The sequence below is a fragment of the Epinephelus fuscoguttatus genome, linkage group LG17 (assembly GCF_011397635.1).
Source record: "Epinephelus fuscoguttatus linkage group LG17, E.fuscoguttatus.final_Chr_v1".
In the NCBI taxonomy this organism is placed as follows: domain Eukaryota; kingdom Metazoa; phylum Chordata; class Actinopteri; order Perciformes; family Serranidae; genus Epinephelus; species Epinephelus fuscoguttatus.
Genome location: NC_064768.1, coordinates 17,041,119 through 17,067,791, shown reverse-complemented (window position 1 = coordinate 17,067,791; position 26,673 = coordinate 17,041,119). Strand labels below are relative to the sequence as shown.

The following is a 26,673-nucleotide window of genomic DNA, read 5'->3' as shown; positions in this document are numbered from 1 at the left end:
TTATACGCTGTGAATTTCGCAAGTATTTTTGAGATACTCAACCAATCACATAAACGGTTTTAGGGTGAACTGAATCGAATCACAGAGTGTAGAGTTCAAACTTTCCAGGACTACCACTACCAATTTAGATTGCTCAATTCAGACAAATCTGTTGATCAATCAGTCAATAGTTATTCTAATGTCGAACAACTTTGAAAATAGCCGCCATTTTAACATTGCTTGTTTTGTTTGTCCAACAGTTCAAAATCCTAAACTGTTCAATTTACAGTTATCTATGACAGGCTCTATGTGATTTGATGTTGATTTACCAAGATAGTTCTTTCATTTAAAAAAAAAAAAAAGACCCAATAAACATAAAAAAACAAGTGTGACTTTACAACAAGATGGCACACACTGTTGAATATTAGGCCACAATGTTTATTCAGTAGTGTTGTTTCAACTTATAGGTACAATACTGTCAGCTTTTGTAAGACTAAAAAAAAGTTACCATTACAGTCATCCATGCTCACAGAATGCCAGTCAACTCGTTTACACCCCTCCTTTGTGTACACACCCGCCACATGCTCACCTTGAGCAAGTACATTTCCAAATGGTAGGCACTTTGAAGGTTTAAAACATTTGTGAATATACATTTATATATATTTATATATCTTTTCATATACTAATAAGCAATTGGACTCAAAGGTCAGGTCTCTAATAAGAGAGAAAGAGAAAGAAAACTAAAAGAGTGAAGAAAAAGAGGAAACAACATGATGTGGCCGTGGTGGAGGAGGTCTGAGAGGAGGGCGGGAGTAGAAATACTGTGAGTCTTTGGGTTTTTCAGTATAGTTCAGTACCTTGCCGTGCTATGACATGAGCGGACAACAAAGAGGGGGAGAAGAGGATGGACAACAAAGGGGTCACAGACAGATTGGAAGAATATGAGGGATGGCGATGCAGAGGGATGAACAGCTTAATGTGGGTGTGACGGCATCTACTGTGTCTACTTCACGTTACTGTACAGCTGAAAAAGGCAACTTCACAAACCTGCCGGACAAAACACGCGCGTCTCTTCAGAGCAAGTTCATGTAGACGTAACATAAAAATGAAAAAAAGACAGTAACTTGTTGTCATGTGAGCGTAACCTTCATTTGATGTAGCTACGTGGCTATGTTGCAGCCTTATATTTCGTAAAACGCAGGTTTTCAACCTGGTAAACAACCTCATCTCTCAGCAGCAGCTTTTTGTAATGCCTGTGCTGACCACTATAAAAACATGAGTAGCCCTCAACATGAGTGTCTTGTCAAAGACTATTCAGAACACAACACTACATTTTCTGTGCAGCCTTATTTATCAATCCCTCTGAGAGAAACTTGGTTTTCTAGAGGGAGGGTTTGGGTGTTGTTTGCTGCGGAGGTATGCACACTGCATGTGGGTGTGTTTGTGTCCAAGCAGTAGCAGGCCTTCAGTGAGCAGATCTTTGGGCCTAAAGCGTCAACACTGGGACGGGGACAATAACAGCACGCTACACGGGTGGCTCCGTGCAGCTGAAAAAGAGTGAGTCTAGGGAGGTGGGGGTTGACAACTCAACTGGCCGTGCTCCAATCTGATTAAAAAGAAGGTGGTTGAGTGAGGGAGGTTAGGGTAAACATAGCAAGGGGGGAGGAGATATTAGGGTGAAAGGGTGCTAGCAGAGTTTGGGTGCAGTCACTAAACTCAGGGGACACATCGGGGAGCGAGGCGGTGGCTACGGGCCAAAAACACCACAAGCCACAGAGAAGAAACTTCACCCCACGTACACTCAAAGCTGCACGACAGCAGTGGGAAGCAAAAGCAGTGAATGTGCAATGTGAAAGAGAATGCCTTCAAATAGAAAAAAAGTTCAGCGAGACAAAAACAACAGAAGTGAGATTTGTGATTTTTCTTCGAGCCCTGACACACTTATTTTTATCTTTTAAAGACCTGTTCCTGGTATGTAAATAAAACGCTGTCGAAAAAAAAGAAGACAAGGCTACACCGAGAAGAGAACAAACAAATAAACAAGACATGATGAAACGCTCACGGTTGACTAAAAAACTGATGTGAGAGCAAATAATAAACATTGTAACCTGAAGGGAGAACATTTACATTGACCGTTAACAGCGTTAATATGAAGACCAAAGAGCTTCATCAAAACTACAAAGGCATTTTTTTTTAACATCAGAGAAAAGATAAATTAATGTAATACACCTTTAGAGATCAACAACAGACATGCTAGGACAAAATAAAAAGAAAAAAATGAAAGTAGGATTGATACAGAATAATTATATTCAATTATTTCCACTTTTAAATTTTTTTCCTTTACAAATAACATACTGCTACAGTTAAAAGTAGTCAGCGACTAGAAACAGCTCCTTTCGACAGAAGACAGATGCGATTAGTTTCCTCGCCTTTACAGATCCTGTTTTTTTATTCTTTTTTTCAGCCTTTTCAAATAATACACAAAATGTTTAAATACACTGAGATTTGCCATAAAATGAGAAATGCTTGGTTTTCATTTTTTAAAAAAAGAAGAAAGTAAAAGGTCTTAATTACAATACTCTATGCAAAAGCTTTCCTTTATGCTATTTTTCCTTAATCAGCTTGAAAACGTTTTGTTGTTTCTTGTTGGGTTTGAACGGGTTTGCTGTCGTCTCGGACTGTGTTTCTGACAGTCGCTCGCGATTCCGCTGATCTGATGACGGGAGGGTTTTATGCATAAAACTCCTTGGTTGGGGCCTTCTGATAGGCTGCGCCGGAGGGTTTCCTCTCTCCCAGATCATAGCTGCCCTCGTCCTTCTTCCTCATGCGGTAGACCAGGAGGAGGATGAGGAAGATGGCGAACAGGAAGCCGATCACACCGCCTGCAATAACAGCTGGGAGAGGCAGAGACAGAAAGGGAAGGTAACGATCAGTGCTCAGAAAATCAAATCAGTGTCTACTGTGGAACATTATTTTCTACTTCCAAGACAAGGTGACATCGGCTAGTGACAGATTTCTTGAGGCAGGCTACTGGAGGTTTTTACATTACATAGCCTAAACTGCTACATGTAGCTACATGCTAATGTCAGAGAACCATGTAATTTTGGTTGCCGGTGTTGTTCATTTCTCCCAAAGTTTGGATCATATTCCTGCAGGAACATGTGCAGCTGTGTTTAGAAGCTTTTAATTGGGATTTTTCATGGTAGAAAGTGCAGCTTTATTTCATTACAGTCATTCCCCAGTGGCAATGACGATGCAGAGACACTAAGATACAGAAGTCCCTGAAACACCAACCAGTCAGAGCAGACTGGGCTTTTTCGGTAGGGGGTGAATACAGGTGTATTCAGGTGGACAGTATGAGGAAAATTAAGGTTTTTGAACATGAACGCATGTAAACATGTTCTAGCAGAAGCCCAAAATACAAGTATGAAGCTGAAAATTAGCATAATAGGTCCTCTTTAATCTTGTCTTGAAGAAAGTCCCTCTCATGAACTGAGTTGCTTCGTCTAAAATAAACCAAACCTTGTGTAATCAATTACAACACAGTTTATTTTAGCAGCCATATCAGCTATTGTTGCAACGAATTTCAATATCACAATGTAATTCACCAGCAAATGATCAAAACTGAGGTCTTAAATGTGGTGAGACCAAGTGGCACTTGTCTCAGCTGAATGTTATAATCAATGCAATTGCTTCATGTCAATGGAAAAAACCCACAATCTGTCTCAAGAGATTCAAACTCAATCATTTTCTGAGGTTCATTTCACTTCTCCTAATGCCTGTTGGTGAGTTTAAAAGTTTGTGTTACATTTAGGGGGTATTAGGACTCCGATCCTTGATTGGTACACAGAGCTGTGTTGTCCCTAATGGCGTTTGATTTGACACGGCCTGTATTCCAATCACTGAGTGCCGACTGGGGCTTTAGAGGAAAAAGCTGATGGCACTGGTTCCACTGCTTAACAGTCGGGCAAATAAATCCAGTGGGGACAAACAAACAAACAACAACAGTCCAGCGTGGCTTGAACTCAATCCTGTTTCTGCTCCTGAACTGGCTGATAAATCTCATCGGAAGACGGATATATTGTCAGCAAACACAAAAAGTCCTTTGCTTCTGAGGGGTTCGTCTGGTTGGTTAGGAATGGAATCTTATTTGTAGCAGATTTTATTTGTATTTATTTATTTGTATTAATTACTATTTTTATTTGGGCAGATTAATAATTTAGTGGCCTATTGTTATCAATACAATACTTCAGCAAGCACTACAGTACAGCATACATAAATGCATATGTTACAAAAGTAACAGATACAGAATAAAAGCAGTGCCATGGATGAGGTAGTGTGATTACTCATGGTTGCAAGTTTGGTTTGCTTTAAGCCATCTGGTTTCAAACAGCTTTGTACATTCACTTGTTTAATGTGATTTGTCATTTTTGGAGTGAGTCTTTGAGATTTCACTTTCTTTCTCATCAGTCACGTCACCATCTGCTGGCAAATTAACTTGAGTGATTCTACAGTAGAGCGTTTTAAGTCTTTTAGTTTGGTAAATTAAGGCGTGTGTAGGAAGAGAGTGGAGGGGCAGCACTGATGTCACACAGGTGTGACTTGTTCTTGGTCACTGATTCAACACACCTGGGGGGCCACCGGAAGAGCCTTGGATAACATGTTGAGTTGTGCCATGACAGTCCTGAGCTGTTTGATTTGTTGTTTCAGACTCTGGTTATGGTTACTAGTCATGTGACCATACCTGACAAATGTCTCTGTTAGACTGAAACGTGATCAGTTTAAGTCAATTTGTAGGGAGCTATCAGTGCAGTTTTTGATCCAGCACCTGTGTATGTTCTTGGAATGTGTGTAGCATACACAAAGTTACCAAACTACCATACTACAGGCCACAGACAGGCCAAAAATATCTGCCCAGGCTGTAATAAAGGAATTCTTCACCTCCCAAATAATCATTTGTATATAAGTTATTCACCCAGTTTTATGTTGAATTCATGAAAAAAAAAAATCCTGCACTTTTAAGTTTTAAAGGGTTAGTTCAAATTCACCGATGCTACACAGTAACACAAACAAACTCACAGACTGAGGCAGCGGTAGACAAACAGCTCCGTGTTCAGCTAGATAAAATTACTGTTTTTGTCAATGGAGTCTGGCTTTAAAGTAGCACTGAGTACCATTCACATCTGAACCGATACTGGTACGGGTTGAGATACCTCTAATTTGGTACTGGTGCCCAACGGTACCTTTTTGCTACTTTCTTCTGTCTCTGTCTGTCTGCTTGTATGCATATGTGTGTCTGCTCTTACAGCAGTGCTAGAAAAGACCAGATGCCGAAATACTTGTGGAAGATCGGTGTTGCAGTGCTAGTTTTGGCTCGGTAGGAAACCTACAGAGCGGCCTACGGAGCAACCAATGAGCTCTGTGGTAGGCCTCGGGCACTTTTGCCCCCTGTCTGAAGTTTAACCTGATGGCTCCTTGGAGCTCCTTGGACTGCTTCCAGGCTTTGGAGCACTTCGTGGCACTTCCACCTCTTGTCTTAACCCACATTCTCACTCAGATGCTCACTCAGATACCGACATTTAGCATGATTGACGTTGTTACTTGGTTATTACGACGTTATTCTGTGTATACTCTTAAAAGCGCAGAGTTAAGTACCCAACCCTACTTTGAAGAGAGCATAGATAAGCTAGATAGATAACTTTCACTTTCAGTTCAGTTTTAAATAGTAAGGTTTTAGCAAAAATGCACATGCCTGGGAAGAACTGCGCATAAGACTAGATAAATGAGACTTGGATTATACTGCACAAGTTGTGTGAGAGTTTGTAAATGGATGTTTTGATATAGTTTTGCTGTTGCTACATGTGGTCAACTATGACGTCAGTTCAAAAAGAATTTTGTTTGCATGTGAGAAAAGCAAAGTGTTCCTCACAAATTCAGTGTTGCACGGCGTGAGTAACTCATACAGATGGTGATTTGAGGGGTGACGTATTCCTTTAAGAAGGCCCCCCCCCCATCCAGCTTTGACCCTGACTCTCCTCGCTACTGCTCCTAACTCGCCGCATGGCCTTATTTCACTCTCCCTCACAATTATGCCGCTATGTGCTTCTTTATAGCTTCCTAATCTGTTTAGGGTCTCTCCTGGTGCTATCTGCCCTCTGCTCCACTTAAGGTTTCCACATGTTGACTGTCACAGCCCCATGGGTAACGATCCTGGCACACAACCAGCTGCCAAGCTTCGAGAAGCGATAACGCACTGCGGAACGAATAAATGAAAATTAGATTATGGGCAATTATTTTTATAGAAGTCATACGGGAGACGAAGAGTGATGGTTATAATTTAGAAGAAGGGTAAAGAGAGTGAGGTAGGGAAGGCAAGAAGGGAGAGGTGAGCGGTGACCCAGGTATTTAGACTCTTTTTTTTCTGTCACAATCCAAGAACAATATGCAAAAGACGAAATGAGACTATCAATAGGAGAGACATGTGAGCTGAGTTCTCATCTAACCGATGCTGTCCTGATTTGTCCTTGTTGATGCTGTTCCTGCATATTGCCAACACCAGATGGATATCACAACAAAGTAAAAGTGAGGTGCCAATCAATGTTTGCCTCAGACATGTAGGGAAAGAGAGAGAGCATCAGAGAGCACAGTGATTTCGAGTCAGATAATTTCCTTTCCAGCCTCTTTGATGTATTCAAAGCGACACGCACACACACTTGAAACACCCACAATGCTGTGAACTCTACAAGGTCCCACGGAGGGAAGCAGATGGAGTTTATTAAAAATAATTATTTTGAGAAGCAGATTAGGTGGGAGACATAAGGGAAAATATTTCCTGGATTTTTCAAGACTAAGATGTTTACCAGAAATATGCTGATACGTAACATATAAGAATTTGAGAAACATTAAGACAGCAAATTAAATAACGATCCCAAAATGCATCAAAGACTTTACTGGTGGAGAATAAAACTAAAATGATACTTTCATTATGGGCTGAAACATTACAGGAACATTTTTAATGCTTTCTTGTTCAGAGTTTAGGCCTGTCAATATTTTGCATCAAAACTTTTCATACTGGCAGTGATGTAAATTTGCAACAACGGGATCCCATTGACCCAGAGCAGCATCTGGCCGTCTGTCTTAGGTAAGTTGTTGTACAGTCTAAGCTACTGTGAGCAATTTTATTGAATTTCCTTTTAGCTAATTGCTCTGGGTGAATTTGAGTTTTCTTTGGCATAAACTGTGCTTTTATTGTGAAAAGTAAGAACTGAAGGAGTGAATCTGGTATGCGCTGCCTTTGTCAAGCTTGGAAGTTTGCCATCCTGGTTCAGACTACAGCTGGGCTGTTTCTAATACCAGTGTTGGGGCTTCAGAGCTTCAGCTGTAAATGCCCATGAATATTTGAACTTCAACGAGACGCGACTGTCCCGGCCTCAGGTTGGTATGACTTAGCGCTGCTGTGTTTGTTTCTAGAGGTGGAAGGTGGACTATTGTACACAATGTTTCTTTAAGTTGTTGCTTTCCTTCCAGTTTCATTTTCATTAGCTCTTTCATTCGCACTTTCCTTTCATTTTCCTCCACAAGAAAAGACAGAACAAAAAAGCATAGCATTCAAACACTTGGACGTTGATGACCATGGCAATGATTAAAGCTTCGAAGCATTTGGGTCAGCCGTTAACTACAGAGCCACTGTGTTGCTGTTTCATAATCCTCACATAATAGCAGGAGGAACCAGCTAGCCTGGTTTTGTCCAAGAGTAAAAGCATTCACCTAGCAGCTCCTCTAAAGCTCACTAAATAACAACTTATACCTCAGCTACATACCTGTGTCCAATCTTGGAACTAAGCTCAACTAATCGACTGCTGACGGTACCTTCATGTGTGGCCTCCCACACAAACAGTGATGCCAGTCTTCTCATTTAACTATCACATTGAACATTTCTTTTAAGACAGCCCTTAATGTATCTGCATTCAGCTTCACAGCAAACTGAGTATTGTCTCTTATGGAAAAGCTGCTGTATCGTCCCACCAATGGCCAGATGGTTTTAAATAATTAATAACACAAACTGGAGTCAAATTGATCGTACATATATCTTTCTCTATTGAAGTCTCGTATGTGGTTCGATGTCTGTTGCAGCACATACCTGCCAGCACCTCTGTCCTCTGGAAGAGGTTTTCAGTGCGGACTTCAATGGCCTCCTGGGGTGATCCGGGAGCACTAGTCGTACTTGTCATCTGGTTCCTCTGCATGTCCTCTGTAACTGGCACTGGTGCCTGAATGAGAAGATGAAAAACAGGAGGGTTAGAGAAGAGGCTAGGTTGCGTTATTGAAAGCTGGCTTTCACTTTCAATTCTCTTGATATTCCTTATGTGTGTGTTAAGAGGACTTTGTTTAATTTAGATGTTATGGCATAATCCCTTAACTCCTTCCTGGTATGATCACAACTGTTAATATTCAATAAATAGTTTGACATTTTAGGAATTATACTCTGTTAATTTTTTGCTGAGAGTTGTATAGGAGATTGATAACCACTGTTATGTCTAGGTAACCAAATCTGCCTACCTAACAGCACCTCTAAAACACACTTAAATTATATATAATTTGTTTAATCTGTACAAAAACTGATGTTTAAAAATGACAGTGATTCTGATGCTGGGTTCTTGTCGTCACTATGAGGTTATGAGGCAACCAGCAGAGACTCGAGGAAGTCTCTGTGCTGGGGCCAAGAAATAATCCCAGAACAGATAAGACAAAAACAACCAAGACATAAGGTGTTAATTAATGAGCTTGTGTTGGTCGGTGGATTTTGACAGAGCCAGGCCTACTGTTCCTCCATTTCCAGTCTTTATGCTAAGCTAAGGTAAACAACTGCTGCCTCCAGCTCCATACTGAACATACAAACATGACAAGTTTTAATCTTCTAATCTTGGCAAAAAAACAAATACATGTATTACAAAAAAATGTTTAACAATTCCTTTAAAGAAAATGAAGTGACGGTTTAAACGGTCCACTTAGTATGGAGGTCTAGTCAAAGCTGGAGAATGGGGACCAAAATTGAACTTGGCTGGTGAAACCTATGGGGGCTGGCCAGATACAAAATCCAGAATGCCCAAAAGACTGGTACAATGCTCCAAAAAGTTGGCAATGACAACAGAGCCAGTGACCTGAGGGTTTTTCTAGGAGTCTAGGAAAAGAAGTATCTGGAATGGATCTGGGCCCATGTATCCTGTGCTTTTTTCAATAACACTAGAGAAGGATGCAAAGGAGCAAAATGGACCTGGTCCAGTGCATTTGGCTAAGGGAGTAGTGACAGAGGCAAGAGTGGGGGAAATGGAACTGAGCCAGGTAGGCTTGGCTTAGTGGGTTGAGACCTTGACGACTAATCCAGAACAGATGTAGTATCCAGTGCAGTACAGTAAGAGTGCATCCCACTGAAGTGAGATCTAGGATGGTTCCAGAATATGTGATTATGTCCGAGAGAGATGTAATCCTCCATAATTTGCAATGGAGCGAAAACATTGAGAATTGATGTGAGCACTTGATCTTTATCCTGAACGCACCCTCACGGCTCCTGGTATTACAGGGGATTTGATGCCACACTAGGTCAGCTAAAGGGAAACTGAGGTACTGTGTCCCTTTCTGTTGAGTCAGGAGAGTTAAAATGAGGACTTTAAATGAAAATCTATCACTTCAATTTCAAACAGTCAAAAATTTCTGCGATGTCTTGTCCTCACTTTCGTCCAAATCTTCAGCCAAGATCACCCAAACTAGCAACACACACAACCTCTTCTTTGGTATCATATCTACATCATTGTAGTTTAGGCCCCAATCAGACAGAGTGTGCTTTAGCAGCCTGGGGTGGCTTTTTGTAATTGTTTTCAATGAGAGAGAAGCATTTTGCTTAATGCTTTCGTGTTGCTGAGCGCATCACATTTTCTGCTCTCTGTGCCTCACATTTTTGCAGGAGCACCCTGAACACATCAAGCTGAAAAAACTTCAACTCAGAGCAGCAAAAGAACCCAACATCATTGGTGTTTTTGCCATTGTTCAATCCGATCAATGGAGAGACGGGCCTTCTGTGGTGGTGATGACAACAAGGTGTAGTGTAAAGTGTTAAGCTGATGTAAGATCACTTTCATGGTCAAACAACTCGACAAGCTCATGTGTGAACAATCTGTAGCCTCCACAATTATCTAACGTGTCACCAACTGTAATCAGATCTGATGACTGACAGCAGATTGTCAAACTGTCTCCAACTCATCCTAAAATAAGTCTTGAACCAGCTGGTGCTCCTTGTGGTTTCTCCTCTTTTTGAGGGTCTCAAGTACCCACATGGATCTCTGTTTCCCTGTGTCCAGTCCCCAAGTGCCCCTGCCTGTTAATTTTTCATGCAGACTTTAAGGCACAGAGCTGTGAGTTTACTTCACAGCAAAATAGAGTGCTCCAGGAATGAGTCCAAAAACCCAGAAATGAGTTCGCATTTGAGCACTCCCAGTTCCTTTGTTTTAAAGTCAATGGGTTTTTTGACTGTGATTTTTGGTTAGATGCCTGAAAAAGGTGTGTGGTTAACACAAACTTAAGAGACTTTCAAGTTTTGTTCTACAACATAAAATCCATTAGTAAACACCCCACTCGTGTGGTGGCGATGTTAAGTTATGTGACTGTGGTGTAGTTCGTTTATAGCCTAACATTAGCGTTATACTTCTGGCAGTTGCATTAAGGCTTTAAAAATCATTAAAATGGTGTTCATCTGTGAAGATTATCTTGCTGAGTGTGTGTAAGTATCATATACGTTTGCCACAGAGCTTAGTTTCTAAAATAATCCAAAATCCAGTGGAAAAATTCCATAGGCTTTTTGACGAGGGAACCAGGGCGACATTGACTTCTGCGTTGGCCAAAACACATCATCCCTGAAGCACTCTATGGCGGTTAAACTAAAGACAGTTGATTTGGTGGTTGACTATCAACAGTGAAAAAAGACACAGCAAGATGGAAAAAGCGCTCTGTCTGATCTGGGCAGGCTTTGACAAAAAAACAAACAAAAAAAACAAAACAATGCATTGTGCCTTCTGTTTTGCAACACTGTCCCCATTATGTCCAGTGCAAATTATATCGGTCATTATGTCAGTAGCAGATTATTTAAGATCAATAGTATCATCCTCCAAAATCCAGCATCAGTCGGGCTTCGCTTCTTACCTCTGTTCTGAATGGTTTCCTGGGTGTGCTGTCTCTGGCCTTTTCTCTGACCGTGGCTGTCTCCACCCTGGGGGTGAAATCTTTGGTGGAGTCCTGGGTGGGTTCTGCTGCATTGGGCTCTATATAAACCATACTGACAGTCACTGTTTCCTCCATCACCTCTTCACCTCCACCTGTGAGAAAGAGGGTGGCAGGTAAATAATGTTTCTCCACTGATAGGCAGAGTGTGAAATGTCTTATGTGTGCTCGGTTAAGTATTACGGTATGTGTAGGGACAATACCTCACTGAATGTAAAAATGCAGTTAAAATGTAAAATGTTGGCTAAATATGGGCATGCATGTTATCAATATTTTATGCCCACAGTCATATAGTTTATCTCACTTAACTTCACGCTCTGTGGATTTAATTTTAATGCATTATTTACAGTTTGAATCTCCTACAGAATACAGAGTGTCAGAGCCGAGTAATAGGGTTTATATACAGTATTGGAAGGGCTATTGATCACAGGCCTGTCTCCCTTTACCTAGCCCGACCCTTCTCTCACTGCAGTTATACAACTCTCTTCACAAAAGAAGAGTTACTTCTGACCAATGAATGAGGGGTTGTAAAGGTGCTTAAAGCAAGTAGAGTGAGGAGCTAATAAAAAAAGACATGTAAAATTTGCACTCTTGCCCACGGCAGTCTGGCTGACAAGGCAATCTCAATTCAAATCAAGTGAAAGAAAGAAAGAGGTGGTGAAGAAAAAGACTAGACAAAGGGAAGAAGAGAAAGGAGGGAGATAAAGAGAGAGGAGGGAGCAGGCGGAACTTTAGTCTGCCGGTGAGAGACAGAGAATCTTGGTGGTCACAAAACTTACCTGCAGCAGACTTGAAAATTAATGTCATCATGCCTTTGGGTAACTGCCTGCTGAGCTTGCAAGTGTGTGCGTGTCTTCACCCAAGCCTGTGAGTGAGAGTGTGTAAATGTGTCTTACCTGAGCCAGACCCTGAGTTAAAGTCATCATCATCTTCAGGGTAGTATCCTCCTGAGCCTGTGTCATCCAGGTACAAGTCATCCGCCTGAGAGGAAGTCTTGGCTGCGTCTGCTATCTGCAAAACAACAAGATAACAAGATTTTGAGGGCTCGTGTCGGTTTTATTACACATCTATTTATAGTAGTGCATGTGAAAGATTTAATTCTGCACCACGGTACATCAACAAAGATAAGACCTTGGCTATTTCCACATTGACTTTTTCAGTATTCCACCACCGACGGCTAAATATGAATCAGAAAGTCTAGTGGATAAGTTTTTATTTTGGCTTTTAAATCATTTCTCACAACCTCTCTGCTTTGAGACCAGCACTTCACTCGGTGATTATTCCTTTAATTGGCAAACATAAAATCCTCTTGGGTAGCATTACTAAGCTCATATCATTAGTACATTTCAAATAGCATGAATCTTTGCTAAATTTGCCATTCTGAAACTGAGACCAAATAACAATCTGTCTCCTGGTGTTTGCTACAGAGTAAGAATTAGTGCACAGAGCAGACACCAATTTTCAGCTGAGTGTATGCTTAAGAGATGGCTACTATCAACAGATCAGTCTGTGTTTTACATCTGAGCTACAGGAGCTTCCTCCAAACAAGACAAAGTGTTGACAGCTTTGATAGCGGCTCTGTAAGACTGGACGCAGGGTTAGCACACCTTCTGAAAACATCAAATTCAAGATCTTTTCAAGGGCTATCCAGGCCCAATTACCTCAAATTCAAGGACCCAACACGGCATAGTTTGAGACAGGGCTCAAGGTTAATTGCTGTTAAAACACTGAGAATTTTTATAATGAGAAGTAGTGGTTTTTACAGAAGCTCACAGACAATTAAAAAGAGAGAAGTTTGAATGTGTGAACACTTCTTAATTAGGCTGTGAAGTTGGTGGCAGGTGGCTGATGAAACAATAATGCAACTGCAGGTGACACATGTATCTACAGATATAGAAAGATATTAGTAGTCCTTTCAGAAATTCATTGTGTACCCTACAGAAAATGTCTGATAAATACACAGACAACAATAGTACCACCGACAACAACAGCACCAAAAACCCAAACAACAAAAGGCACCTCTTCAATATTATAGACTTTATACCCACTACATATCATGTAGACAGCAGAACATAGCCTATGTCTACTTATCCATTTTCAAAACTTTAAAAAACTTTTTTCCCCCCTCAAATTCACAACTGTTCAAGGATTTCAGGAACCCGTGGGATGACTGGCAGTGCTTTGAGCAAAATGCTAACTTTGTATGCTCACAATAACAATGGTACAATGCTTAGCAGGTATAACGTTAACCATGTCCACAGTGCTAGTTTAGCATATTAGCATGATGATGCTTGCTAATTACCAGTAAACCAAGGTACAGGTGAGGCTGATAGGAATTAGTTATTTGGTCAAAATGCATAACAGGAAATGCGATGCTACCAAGCAAACCAATCACAGTAGTTGCAGTCTGCGTTGCCACGATGTGTTGTGACATTTCTGGAGAGGTGCATGTCAGACTACGGCATAGGTTACACATCTGCAACATACCTACACTATACCTACACTGTAGATGCAGCACAGGAGTATAAATGAGCATCAAGTGTGACCTTTGACTTGCTTGTGGCGCTGGAGGAATAGTCAGGGGTTCACCAAAGTCATTAGGATTTATCCTCTGGGAACCATGAAAGACTGTATGAACTTTCCTGGCAATGCACCCAAGGTGTTGAGATTTTTCAGTCTGGACCAAAGCCGTGAGAGGGCCAAAAGAAAAACATTACCACCCCTGAGTCACATTGCTAGAGTGACTTAAACCACGTCACCACTTCATGACTTAAATGAAGCACAGGTGACTGTCCAATCACAATGTGTAGCCCCTCCCACAGCATCATCGTCTTGACAACAAGCCTGAGCGGTGGGAATGTTTGTGTTCCGGCTTAATGGAGTGATTGGCTGAAAAGACCACAGTTTAACAGAGCCTGTTTGTTTAAAAAGCACCTCCTCACACGGTGTGCGAGTTGAGATTTTAACGAGAAATAAGATAAGAAAATGGAGTTTTCACTTTAAGTGGCTTCCAGGGTGTGATGTATGTTTGACAACTTAATATTACAGCTGTCATACAGCGTGTGTGTTTGGTAAATGTTACTATTTATATGTTGTGTTGAGTGTGTGTGACTGGAATAGCTATAAACGCATCCATGGCAACATCTATTCAACTCCTTTTCACCAATCTGTGGTCAGCTGTGCTTCCCCCTCTATACTGATAGTCCCGCTTTAGAGAAAAAGAGTACAAAGGAGAGACCCCACAATATATCATCCCTGTGTGTGTATGTGTGTCTGAGTGTGTGTCTGTGTGTGTTGCACCCATTAAGCCGGTTGCTACTGTTCCAGGTCTGCTGCACTGATAAACCCTGGGCTGAATGAAGTGGGATTGGAGGAAATAATCAATTGGTTTGACAGGAAGTAAGTGGTTTTTTTTTTCTTTCTTAACAGCAAAGAATAGGCATGCTGTGAAAAAGTTACGGGTGAAAAGAGAACTTGACAAATATTATGTTTTGGGCATTCTTTGTTTGGACAGGGAAGTGCGGTTGCAACTGTCTAATTCATTTTCAAGTCTGTGAATGATGTAAAATGTGTAAAATGTGTGTAAAATGCAGTCCAACACCCACATATATTCAGTTTATGGATATATAAAACCCATAAAAGCAGCAAAACCTCACATTTGAGAAGCTGGAACAAGCAAGTTTTTGGGCAATTTTGCTTGATAAATGACTTCAATAATGGATTGATTATACGAGTTGTTGCAGATTAGTTTTCTGTTCAATCACTCGATGAAGCAACAAATCATTTTAGCACTAAAAGCCAGTGAGCAGAAAGAAATTCCGTCTTTCAGTTAACGTCCCTGCTGCATCTCAGCATTTCCAATTACACTTTGTATTCTACTGTGAGCGTGTTCAGCAATGCTTTTAAGTCATTGTATGTGCATATGTGTGTTTGTACGGAGTAATGAAAGAGAGGTCTGGCACTCTCCATAACAAAGAGGCAGGGAGTACACACAGCTAACAACAGTGTGAAAGAGCAAAAAGAAAGACAGAGGCGAGATGAAACAGGACAATATCTCCATCTCTCCTCTCTCCTTTGGCTCTGACTTCTGGAAGAAAGGCCTTTCACCGCTGAGCCGCCTGATCAAAGAGAGAATTTGTTCAAAGCAACTTTATCTTAACCTTTCTTGCCTTCTTCTCCTCTAAACACAACCTCCCTCCCCTTTACTGCAACAGCCTGGCAAACCAATTCACCAGTCCACGCGCTCCACAGGACTTTTTGCATTGCTGATATGAGCACAATGGACCAAAAGGAGGCAGGCCACAGATCAAATGGACACAAAGGGCACTAATGAGATAGAGGCCGGCCACACACACACACACACACACACACACGCACACGCACACGCTCATGCATGAGTGGACATGTTTTACAAACGTATGCAAACATTCACTGATTCACTGATTATACATACATTAGAGTGAGCAATTGAGCATATAACATGACACCACATGCATGGAGAGAAGAAATGCATAAGGAGCTTAAGCATTAACAATGGAGCTGTGACGCCTCTCCGGCCTTTAAACACGGATTTCGAAGATATTATAATTTAAATTAAAACACTTTCACCTGACTTGTTAAATGAATAAATGGATGATATGCATAGTGCCGCACCAGCAGGTGGCTAATTATGGCTTTATATTACTTCCTTTATAGTATATAAGGGCTATATTTAACGATTAATTTCATTTTCAATTAATATCAGTTATTTTTCTGATTGCTCAGCCAATCGTGGTGTATAAATTGTAGACAATGGCACTGTCGTAAAGGGATAGTTTGTATTTTTTTTTTTAAACTGGGGTTGTATACGGTACTTACCTATAGTAAGTCTGTTATATACAGTAGACGTTAGTTGGTTCACTCCCAGTTTGGAGAAGCAGGCTGGATTACCACCATAAGCAATGTACCTCTGTGGACGGAGACAGCAGCAAAACCTGCCACCTAATAAGTGTCACCTAACAAAATCAACATCAGTTTAAATGTACGTTGTATTTAGAATATTTTCAGAGCTCTACCTTGCTGTCAGACAGCGATTTCTGTTATATTTGGCTCTTCTCTTTTACTCCGGTACAGGCAGCTGAAGACCCAGACCCAGGGTGAATCTGAGTAAGATGGAGCCAGCTGCCCAGGGGAAAAGACGCTTTGCTCAGTCAGGCTCCTAGATTACGTTATCTTCTGCCTTCTGCTTAGAGATGGGGACTTTCATTTGATATCTAGTGTCAGCAAAACCACCATAAGTGTAGTTTGTCTGCAGTAGCTCAAATGGCTTACTTAGCTTGTTTCCTATGTTACGTGAATGTTACTGTTACTCTACATGTCCTTTCAAACTCTCAAACACTCAAACTCTATTGAATAAAGGAGTGAATTGTTGGGTTTTTCTATTGAACAGCTAAATCTGATTTACTTGATGTAAGTCGAGCCCTACTAATATTACTGTTTCTGTCAATGGAGTCTAGTGGCTGTGATGAGAGCATAGATGGGGAACTGAAGTCCTTAATGGCTTCCCTGTCGGAGAGGACTGTGACAGAAAGGTAAAGTGGTGAAAATTTTCTCAATATAGCATGCACTTAAACCACTATTGATTTTTTTAAGGGGACTTTTTTAGGAGGCTGCCCCCATCCACAGCGGCATATTGCTTTGCTTCTGTGTCAGTACTCAGTACTGTCTGCTTCTCCCAACTAGGGGCCTGCCGACTGATGTCTACTTTAAAATATCTTGTTTGTGCAAAACCCAAAGATATCCAGTTACTATCATAGATTATAAACAAAGCCACAAAACATTCTGTCGTAAAGGAAACAAAATCCACCCACCAGCACCTCTGAAGTTTAAACCTTAGAAGAAATGACAAGTTTGGCCTTTCAGTTAGTGAGCTTTAGAGGTGCTGGTGGGTGGATTTTGTTACCCCTGGAGAGAGCTAAGCTAACCGGCCCGATTCTGTTTACCACAGAGACATGAGAGTGGTATCAATGTTATTATCTAATTTTCAGCAAGAATGGGAATACAAGTGTTTACCCCAATGTTGGACTTTTCCCTTTAACAATGACAATAAGGGCAATCCCCACTGAGCATAATGCTGCCTTTCAGATGAGCACTGAGGTACACAGGTGTTCAGAGGCCCTGTTTATTTCAGACTTGAAGTCCGCCAACTCCTCTGTGATCTTCACGTTACCACACTTTAAACAAAGCGTTTGGATTAGAGAGGTTCAACTGTACGAGCTATGCTGCAACACCAAATCAGCACAGATCTGACAGGAGGAAATGGTCTGTTTGACCTTGATAAACTTCACTAACTTTATCTCACTCACACGGACACACAGAATCTAGCAAGCACATGTGTACACAGTATAAAACTCGATAAAGCTGACTTTCTATCACTTACACACACACACACACACACACACACACACACACACACACACACAGGCGTGTGCTCAGACACAGCAGACCTCGATAAACTTTTCCCTCTTTATCAGTCTGGTGACATTTACAGGTAGTCTCTGCTTTCAGCTCTTATCACAGACTCTGAGCTGAACCAGACATCAATCCACCAACAAGTAAAGCAGAGCGGATGCCGGAAACCAGTTGGCTGACAGATGCAGCCTTGCAGAAGTCCCAAGTTTACTTCACTACGGCTGCTGTAGTCTAAGTAGCAATTATTTGAAAAAATCCTGCAGCGTTTCTTGTGGAACAGATTCGGGGCAGGAATCTTATAAAATAGATCCAGTTGGATATATCTAATTTAGCAACTTTTTTTTGCTATGAGTGTTAGATTTACCAGGATGGAGAACAATTTCTGAATCCCAGCTATTAAACAGAAAAAGTCTATTGACTCTGCCCTCTTAAGAAACCATAACAGCTGCTCTTTCCCTCACTTTCTCCGTTCTCAGTCACTAAACCTAAAAGCTAATGTGATATTAAAGTTTTGTGAACCAGCGAAAATAAAAACTTTAAGACCTGCAGTAACTTAATATTGAATCTTAAGTAGTAAAGCATTTTTTTATAGCAGCCAACAACAATGTAAGTACTGCAGTGAAGGGGGGCTTTCTGAAGACTCAGAGTTGCTGTATTGATAGTAAGCTTAACCATTGTTATAGATGATGAAGAAGGTGTGCTGTTACGTCTGCAAGTACAGTTTGTTATAATCAAATTATCATATGCTCTAATTTTTGGGAAAAATACGTGGGTCTCCTCCCTCCACAGAGAAATCAATAACAATTTACTTATTTTCACTGGTTGGCCTCCATCTTAAATCATCTGAACCCCACGCTACAGACAGATTTACAAATACAATTGTGGGGAATTATGTGCATCCTAAATGAGGCTTAAATTTCCACCAGTCCTGCTTTGACAAGTGTCATTCAAGCCATACACATTGCAGTGAGCTGGGGAAAAAAAACACAGAAGGCCATGCTTCAGAGAGAAGAGGCCTTGGAACTACAGCAGAGGTGGGGGGAGACAAACATAAATGCCTCTTAGTAACAGTTACTTAGTGTGCAGTTAGTTTATGTGCAGTATAGTTTTCACACACAAAGGCACACATTGGTCACACTATCACCAACACATATAGAAAACTTCCTTATGTGTACACAAACACTAATGTGTGCTCTCCATCACTCACATGCAGGTTTACTAGTTAAGAGAAGCACGTGGTTAGATTTAGAATAAAACTTAAAAATAAACAAGCTTGTTACTAACATAATGTAACATCACATGACACTCGTCACACATGTCACATACGTTGTGACTTGTGTATTATGCTACACATACTAGCACACTCCATTAAAACTATGAAAATAGCGCGATTGACTTTTGGTTTCACTCAGGACATGAACAGCAGTCTCCCAGGTGAAAGTCCACAGTTTGTTTGATCCATCCATCAATGCTCCTGACAACCCTTTCCTGACTTTCTCGCTCTTTATACTATGACAGTTGCTCAGAGAATCAAAAATGCCACCGCCAGTGTGTCTCATATCACCGCCTAAGGGTGCCTCGGTGCATTGGTATCTGGCACAAATTGCCTATAACCAAGCATCAGAATTTGTCGAGCTGGTTCAGAACCAATTTATTTTGTGTCAAAATGATCCAAATGGTTCAAAATAAGGGGTGCAAACCTTAACTGTAATTGTTCTGTGTTGTTGGAAAAGTGGTAATGGAAACTTATTTACCCTTCTTGGTATCATTAGCAATATCTGAAAATCAGTCTTCTCCAGGTACCTACCATAACAACCTCAAGCAGACACCATCCATGTTCCTGATTTCTTGGGCCACATTCAAGTTTGCCCAAGACAGTCACCAGAATAAATGTTGGCACTGTATGTTTCTGCAAGTCATGGATATGTTACATTTATACATTATTATGTAATGTTTCAACAATGCTGTGGTTAACGTGTGGTTATGTTCAGGTACAAAATCAATCGGTTGTGGTAAGGAAAAGGTCAAGCTTTGGCTTAAAATATCAAGTTTTGTTATGTTGTGGCAGCTGGAAATGCTGCAGTGTCTTACTAAAAAATAACCGGTGTTGTTGTTTGTTGGTCTTGAATGGTGGTCTGCAGCTTGTTAGGTGACTGGCTTATCAAGCCACCCACCATCCCCTCCACCTTTCCCTGACAAAGTCTCTATGTCACTTTAGAAATGTTGATATAATGCATAAAAAATACGAGAGGTATGACATGTATAAATGTAACGTATCTGTAGTTTGTTGATACAATTCCAACATTTTCTTCTGGCAGCTGGGTTGTGTTTGCCACAATGCAACGCACGTCATCCAGCAAGGCACAATGTCAGCCAAACAAACAGGTAGATCACTTTGTAATGAGAACATTGTATTTCTACTGCTTACCCGGCACAACACAACATAAAATGATTATAATTTCAGAGTTGTAAAATGCCATGTTATAGAATCATGGTGAGTGATGATCAATCAAACTCAAGGATTCACTTATCAAATTGGACCTCCAGGATTGTATTTCATTGTGTCACCAGTAACTGAAACAACACCCCCCAACCCTAACGCTGCTCCTTGAACTTATTTTTAATGCATTGCTTTATTCGGCCCACAAATACAGTCACATCAATAACCTTAAAGTAACAGAATGCAACTTTAGAAAGAAGAGATTTACACAATCTTCCTTTTACAAATGACAAGTAATTCATAAGAAATGTAATTATATTACTAAGTTAAATCATATTTGAAAGACCAAACTTTAGAGTTTCTGACTCTTAGACTTTATTTAAATTTTTTTTATTCTAGTTAAAGTTGGCTTTGGCATGGCCTTGTTGGAGCTATCTGACTCTTTTCATCATTAGAGTGAATAACTGGTAAATCCCTCCAATGCACAGTCACACTCAAGGACGCACACACACACACACACACACACACACACACACACACACACACACAGAGCCTCATTTGGACACCTTAACAAGCAGATCCTACATAGTCTGACTAAGCTTAGAGACGGTGAAAGGGACAGACGCAGAGAGAGCAAGTGAAAGCGAGCAAGAAGGAGGGCGAGCTGCCATAATGAGCTAGTAGCTAGCGATGTATGCCCTCCATTAGCTGTGCGAAGAGCTGCTGTTACTGGCATGTCTGCCTGCTAATGAACTAATAAGCCAGCGGGAGGGCAGCTTCCACACTGTCCGTCTGTCCGTCCGTGTCTCCCTGTCACTCTCTCCGTTTGACCTGTGGACCCGACAAAGACATGAAGAGCTACACAACCGAGATTGGACAAAACATAGATGACAGGGAAGAGGCAGAGAAGGATGTACCGATGAGAGGAGAGTGTGAGATAAAAGAGAGAGTGGGGGTGGACAAAAAGTGGGAGTAGATGAGAAAAGGGAGAGGGGAGGAGGATGGAAATATCCCACTGCTGCAGACAATCCTGTAGCCTGGAGGTTGCTCTGCTAAAAGCCTGTCAAAATCACCATGCCCATGCCTAGTGGTGCTTGAAAGGCACTGGGTCTGCATGTGCTTACAGTGTATGTGTCAGGGTAATATTTGCATCTCCCTCTCCGTTCTATAAGAGATGGATGGAGGTGATGAGTACATATGGAGTAAAATGGAGTCATCTGAAGTCACCCAGGGCTCCTGACTTCCTACTGTTGACACTCCGCTCTCACTTCTAACACAACAAATATTAGCTCAACTCCAAGTCAGGCAAGGGGAAATAGTGTTCCTCTAAGGAATGCAGACACACACACACACACACACACACACACACACACACACACACACACACTTGAACATCTGTGTGTCCATGAAAGCACCCACGGGACGCACGTATGTGCCAACACAGACACACACACACACACACCCTTATCCAGCTCTCACATCTCAGAGGCGTGAGACGAATACACAGACACACATCATAACACTGACTTCAGAGAGAAGAAAAAGGAGAGAATAAGTGCACGGGGGCTGGCAGACAGACACACAGCGTCTCAGATCCTCCTTCGTCTCTGGCTCTTAACTATTTCCTTAAGTCTACTTCAAAACTGCAATGAGCTTAGGATGAACCACAACTGGAAAAAAAACAACAGCCTTCTCAGTTTTCTAGTTGCCTACTGTATATAATGCATTGCTCTTCACAACCAGCCCAGCTCATTCTCTATAATTAACAGGAATATCTATAACAAACCACTTGCCAACACACCTCCTCTTCTTTTATATTTAATCAACCCAATTTCACTCCACTAACAGATGAGATTAATCGAGATGACAGTAATTCAACAACAATTTTCATTATTGATTTATCATTTGACTCATGTATTGAGCAAAAATGCCAAATATTCTCTGGTTCCAGTTTATTAATTGGTTAAGCAATAGGTCAGCGTTTTGGGAGATATGGTAATTCACCTTCCTGTCAAGAGTTAGATGAGAAGATCGATACCACCCACATATCTGTGTGCTAGGCAGTGTTGGAATGAAGTGTTTGGGAGTAACTAGTTACATGTGACAGAGTTACGTCATTAAATTACAAAATACATTTAATTGGAATCTGTTACAGTTACTGAGAAAAATATATAATCAAATTAAGTAAAAAATCAAAATGTTGGTGATCACAAAGCGGTTTCATCCAAATATATATCTATATCTATATCTATCTATCTATCTATCTATATATATATATATATATATATATATATATATATAATCTTGATAAGGTTTTGACTTGTAGTGGAGTATTTTCAGTGTGGTATTAAGGCTCTGGACACTTCTTCCACCATTGACGCTATGAAGCTACAGCCAGGCGATTGTTAGCTTAGCTTAGCATGAGGACTGAAAGCAGGGGGAAACGGCTAGCTTATCTTAGCAGCACATCTAGAGCTCATTTAGGCTATAAATATATATAATATTTTCTTTGTGTAACCCTTACAAAACTTGTAAAGACAACAAATTACATTTTTACAGGTGGTTATGTGCCAAGTGTCTCTAGGCTGTTTTGCTTAATTTCATATTACGGTAAAATAAACATCTTTGGGGCCTGGACTGTATATCAGACAAAACAAGCTATTTCAAGATGCTACTTTGACTAAATTATTAATTGATAATTAAACACAAAAACTATAGTTAGGTACAGCCCTAGGACCTCATTTACTACAGGCACCCTAAAGGCTCTTTGCCTTTGGATTTGTTAAGGTAGTGTAACAATATCAGAATTCTTAGTATGCAATGCATGCTGTGAAAGCCTTACCCTGTGGAGTGTATTGTCTGCTTTGAAATAAATCAGTTCTAATTATCACAACCAGGCAAACAAATATCTGCATCTGTGAGAGAACTCAATAATATGTGAAGGGGAGGGCGTGCGTGTGTGTGTGTGTGTGTGTGTGTGTGTGAGAGAGAGAGCCTGTTAATCCCTAATTAACAAAGTAAAGGTGGCAGATTGGCCTGCTGTCTTTCACTTTATCTGTTCCACTTGGCCTGCCTGCAGATCTATACACAAGGTCAATACAGCAACACAGTCTAGCAGGCAGCTCTGCCCTGTTTCACTCAGCCGTCCACAAACCAAACTCCCTCTTCAAGCCCAAATACCTTCTTCCTCCCACTGCCTCCTTTGTGACCTGGACCTTATAGCTGCGCAACAGAAAGAGCACTAAAAACAGCAGAAAAGAGGAGGGGACATTAAGGATGGCTCCCTACTCCAACTGGTGGGACAAGAGAGAGCATGGAAGCATCACCTCATATGATCTCATGGGGAAGCAGATGTAAACAAAACAGGGACTGACGTGGTGCAACAACTTGCTATAATGTTAATACTTTGCACTGATAAAAACAAAAGCAGAAGACTAAACAAGTCTGAATGAGAAAGTGGTTAGAGAGACGTGGTCAACACAGATTCAATACTATTTTCCAGTGAGAACTGACGGTGAGATTTTAACTGGCAGTTTTAATATCTGTCAACAGTAGTATACTCGCAAACATTAGCCTTAAGGGCTAGAAAGTTGGCAACATTGTCAATTGCTCCATGCTAACATAATCATGACCGTAACCATCCAGATTTGAAATCCTCAGCATCCATCTAGCATTTAAGCGCACCTGCCGCACGTCTACATTGAAAACAATGGATTTGAATGCACAAAAAAAATGCTGCGTGTGCAAGACATGTGCCCTAATAATTGATAATATATTCAGCTATTTAAATCAATTAAATGTCAGAATCCTGGTTGGTGATTGATTAATGTAGCGATGCTGTGTAAGATTTCCTGTGGCTGTCTTCTTCACCATAGCAATACACTGACTGAGGCTCATTAGTATGACATTTAGACAATCATACCGAACCAAACTGACAAAAGAGACATTTTCTCAGAAGCAAAGTTGAAATCATTAAAATTGATGGGCATAATGTAACTGTATAGTCTCATTAAATTATCCTGTAGAGTCCTGAGTTTTGTGTATAGGAACAGTAAGTGGACAAAAATCTTTAAATGGGATCTTTAAGTCATTTAAAAAATAACTTCTCTCACTTTGCAACTCCATTGTGCCTCATTGTGTCTCCCTGATGTTTGGAGAAATGGACAGTAGGAGAGTGCCTGTACTGGAGAGTTTGGTGGCTATATAGGGTGACAAATTGGCTTCTCCGAATTCATGCAGCATCAGCCATCAACAGAGCAGACAGCTGCTGCCTTCATGGGAGAAGTATGAATAGCAGCTGGAAAGATGATGGTGTTGTTGTTAGAGACGGACAAAAAACAAGACAGGAGGAGCTGGCGACATCCAAACATTAAATCTGTCCCACGACACCTGCTGATAAAACTGGTGGCAAGACAGACAGAAAATAAGGTCTCTGTGAGTCATGAATGTGGGTGGTGAGTATTGTCTGGGGGATGTAAATAAGAGCCGAGCAGGCAGTAACAGCCACCTACAGGAGAGGATGTCCAAACTGTAACTCTGACAGGCCCAAAAGAAGTTAGTGTGTGTCTGCCTTTGTGCTCTTTGAACCCACTCTGACTTTTATTGCCCTCCCAGGGATCATAATAAGGAACTAATTGATAGTCTTTAAGCCGCGGGCAGAGGAGAGGGGGAGTTCCTGCAGGAAGTCAACACAAATCAAACTCTCTCTGAGCCCTTAAGGTCTGGAGCTACTCCAGCTGAGTTGTGGTGGGTTACAGTCGCTGTGTGCACGAGTGTGTGTGTATGTGTGTGTGTGTGTGTGTGTGTCTGTGTGTGTGTGTGTGGGTGGGAGAGATAGACAGACAGAGAGCAGGAGAGAGGAAGTGCGAACGAGAGCGCGACTGAGATAAAGAGAGAGCCGTAGTCTGGAGTTGACATTTAAAGTTTACACACCTACTCCTCTGGATGTCACCAAACTTAAACACACCAGTTCTGCTTAATAACTCAAGACAGTTCAAATGGTGTTTCAGCCATACAAGACATGACAATATCCCACCTATCTTACATGTAAACCTATTAATAAATTGCAGTTAGTGCTCTAAAGTGACTGCAGTGACGCTATAAAATTCTCATCCCAACTTCTCCCCTGACTCTTTACATTCTCTCCCTTCTCCTAAAGGATTAGATCACATTGTCAGTGTGTAGGTGAAAGCCCCCCCCCCCCCAAACAACCTGAGCACAAGCTGAGCATGTGGGTGCATTCGGCTCAGATTCATATCATCTCCTATTCCAAAACAAACGGTCGTCTGACATAGAACGGCATACGCCACATTCCACAGGGCTCAAGCCCCTCCATAAGGGGGTTGGCAGGGGCCGGAGGGGTTTCCAGCTCAAACGTCCAGGGGTGTCTGCACCATACTGTGCTGTGTGCAACCTATGGCTTTGATAAGGCCACATCCACAGTAAATTGGCTGTATTTTTAAACACTGTTTTAATACAAAAGCAGTCTATTAGCACCGTTTCAGAAATAATCTCTGTCTATACTCTGTCTATACTAACATGCCTGAAAAAACGTATCACATCACAAATTTCTGGTGGTTACGTGGTATGTCACTGTAAGTTCTTGGTCTTGTTTTTTTTGCATGACTGGGCCTTTATATAAGTTTATAGTTGGTTATTCTACAGTAAGAAGTTTATCGAACGAACCAGTATATGGCTCAGCACTGTATCACATGACCTTTCATGTACAAGTGGCCAAAAGTAAGACCAGAGATTTCTTTCCTTGGACCGAGGATGAGGTGGGGCTGTTACTGAAAGTAACACAAGTACAGGATTTGATGTCATTGTAAAGCAAATATGTTGACATACAACCCTGGTTCCAAAAAAACCTGATACCCTGTGTAAGCTATAAATAAATACAATGATTTGAAATTTTTCAATGCTTTTCAACTGAATACAGTAAAACACAAGATATTTAATGTTTAAACCGATAAACTTTATTGCTTTGGGTGAATATACACAATTTGATGCCTGCAACACATTCCAAAAAAGCTGGGACAGGGGCATCTTTACCACTGTGTTACATCACCTTTTCTTAAAGCTGAGCGTTTGGAAACTGAGAACACTAATTGTTTAAGTTTTGAAAGTGAAAGTTCTTTCTAAAGAGTCACAAAAAAGCGGGCGCCCCAAAAATCTGACTGTCTGTGTGGAAGAATGAGCCAAAGCGATTAGTTTCTTCATACAGGAAGTATCTTGATGCTGGCATTGCAAGCAGAAGCTTCTCCAAGTTTTAAATAAATTTCTGTTATCGTGTTGAGTTTTTTTTTTCCCCTGTGTCATTATACTTTATTGTGCATACTGCAATTTTTATGGATTGAAAAGGGGGTATATTAGAGCAGAACCAGGAGCATTATCCATCAACGGTGGAAGCCATGACAACGGCAAAGGAAGGCCTATGCAAGAAGGATGAAATCACAAACGGTATATTGATCTAGCTATAATGTTTTAACTAACGTTATGACTGATGAGACCCGATCTGGAAGCAAACATGGGTG

At 41.0% G+C, this 26,673-nt stretch overlaps 1 protein-coding gene across 1 annotated transcript in view; it reads right to left on the bottom strand.

Annotated features, from left to right (window-relative positions):
* Positions 1-396: 396 nt before the first annotated feature.
* Positions 397-26,673, bottom strand: part of sdc2 (syndecan 2) — a 61,538-nt gene continuing 35,261 nt past the window's right edge. Inside the window, exons 2-5 of the mRNA XM_049602450.1 lie at positions 12,147-12,261; positions 11,173-11,345; positions 8,120-8,249; positions 397-2,873 (exon numbers count right to left, since the gene is read on the bottom strand). Coding sequence (XP_049458407.1) covers positions 2,710-2,873; positions 8,120-8,249; positions 11,173-11,345; positions 12,147-12,261 — 582 coding nt within the window. The 3' untranslated portion in view covers positions 397-2,709. The remainder of the gene's footprint in view (positions 2,874-8,119; positions 8,250-11,172; positions 11,346-12,146; positions 12,262-26,673) is intronic.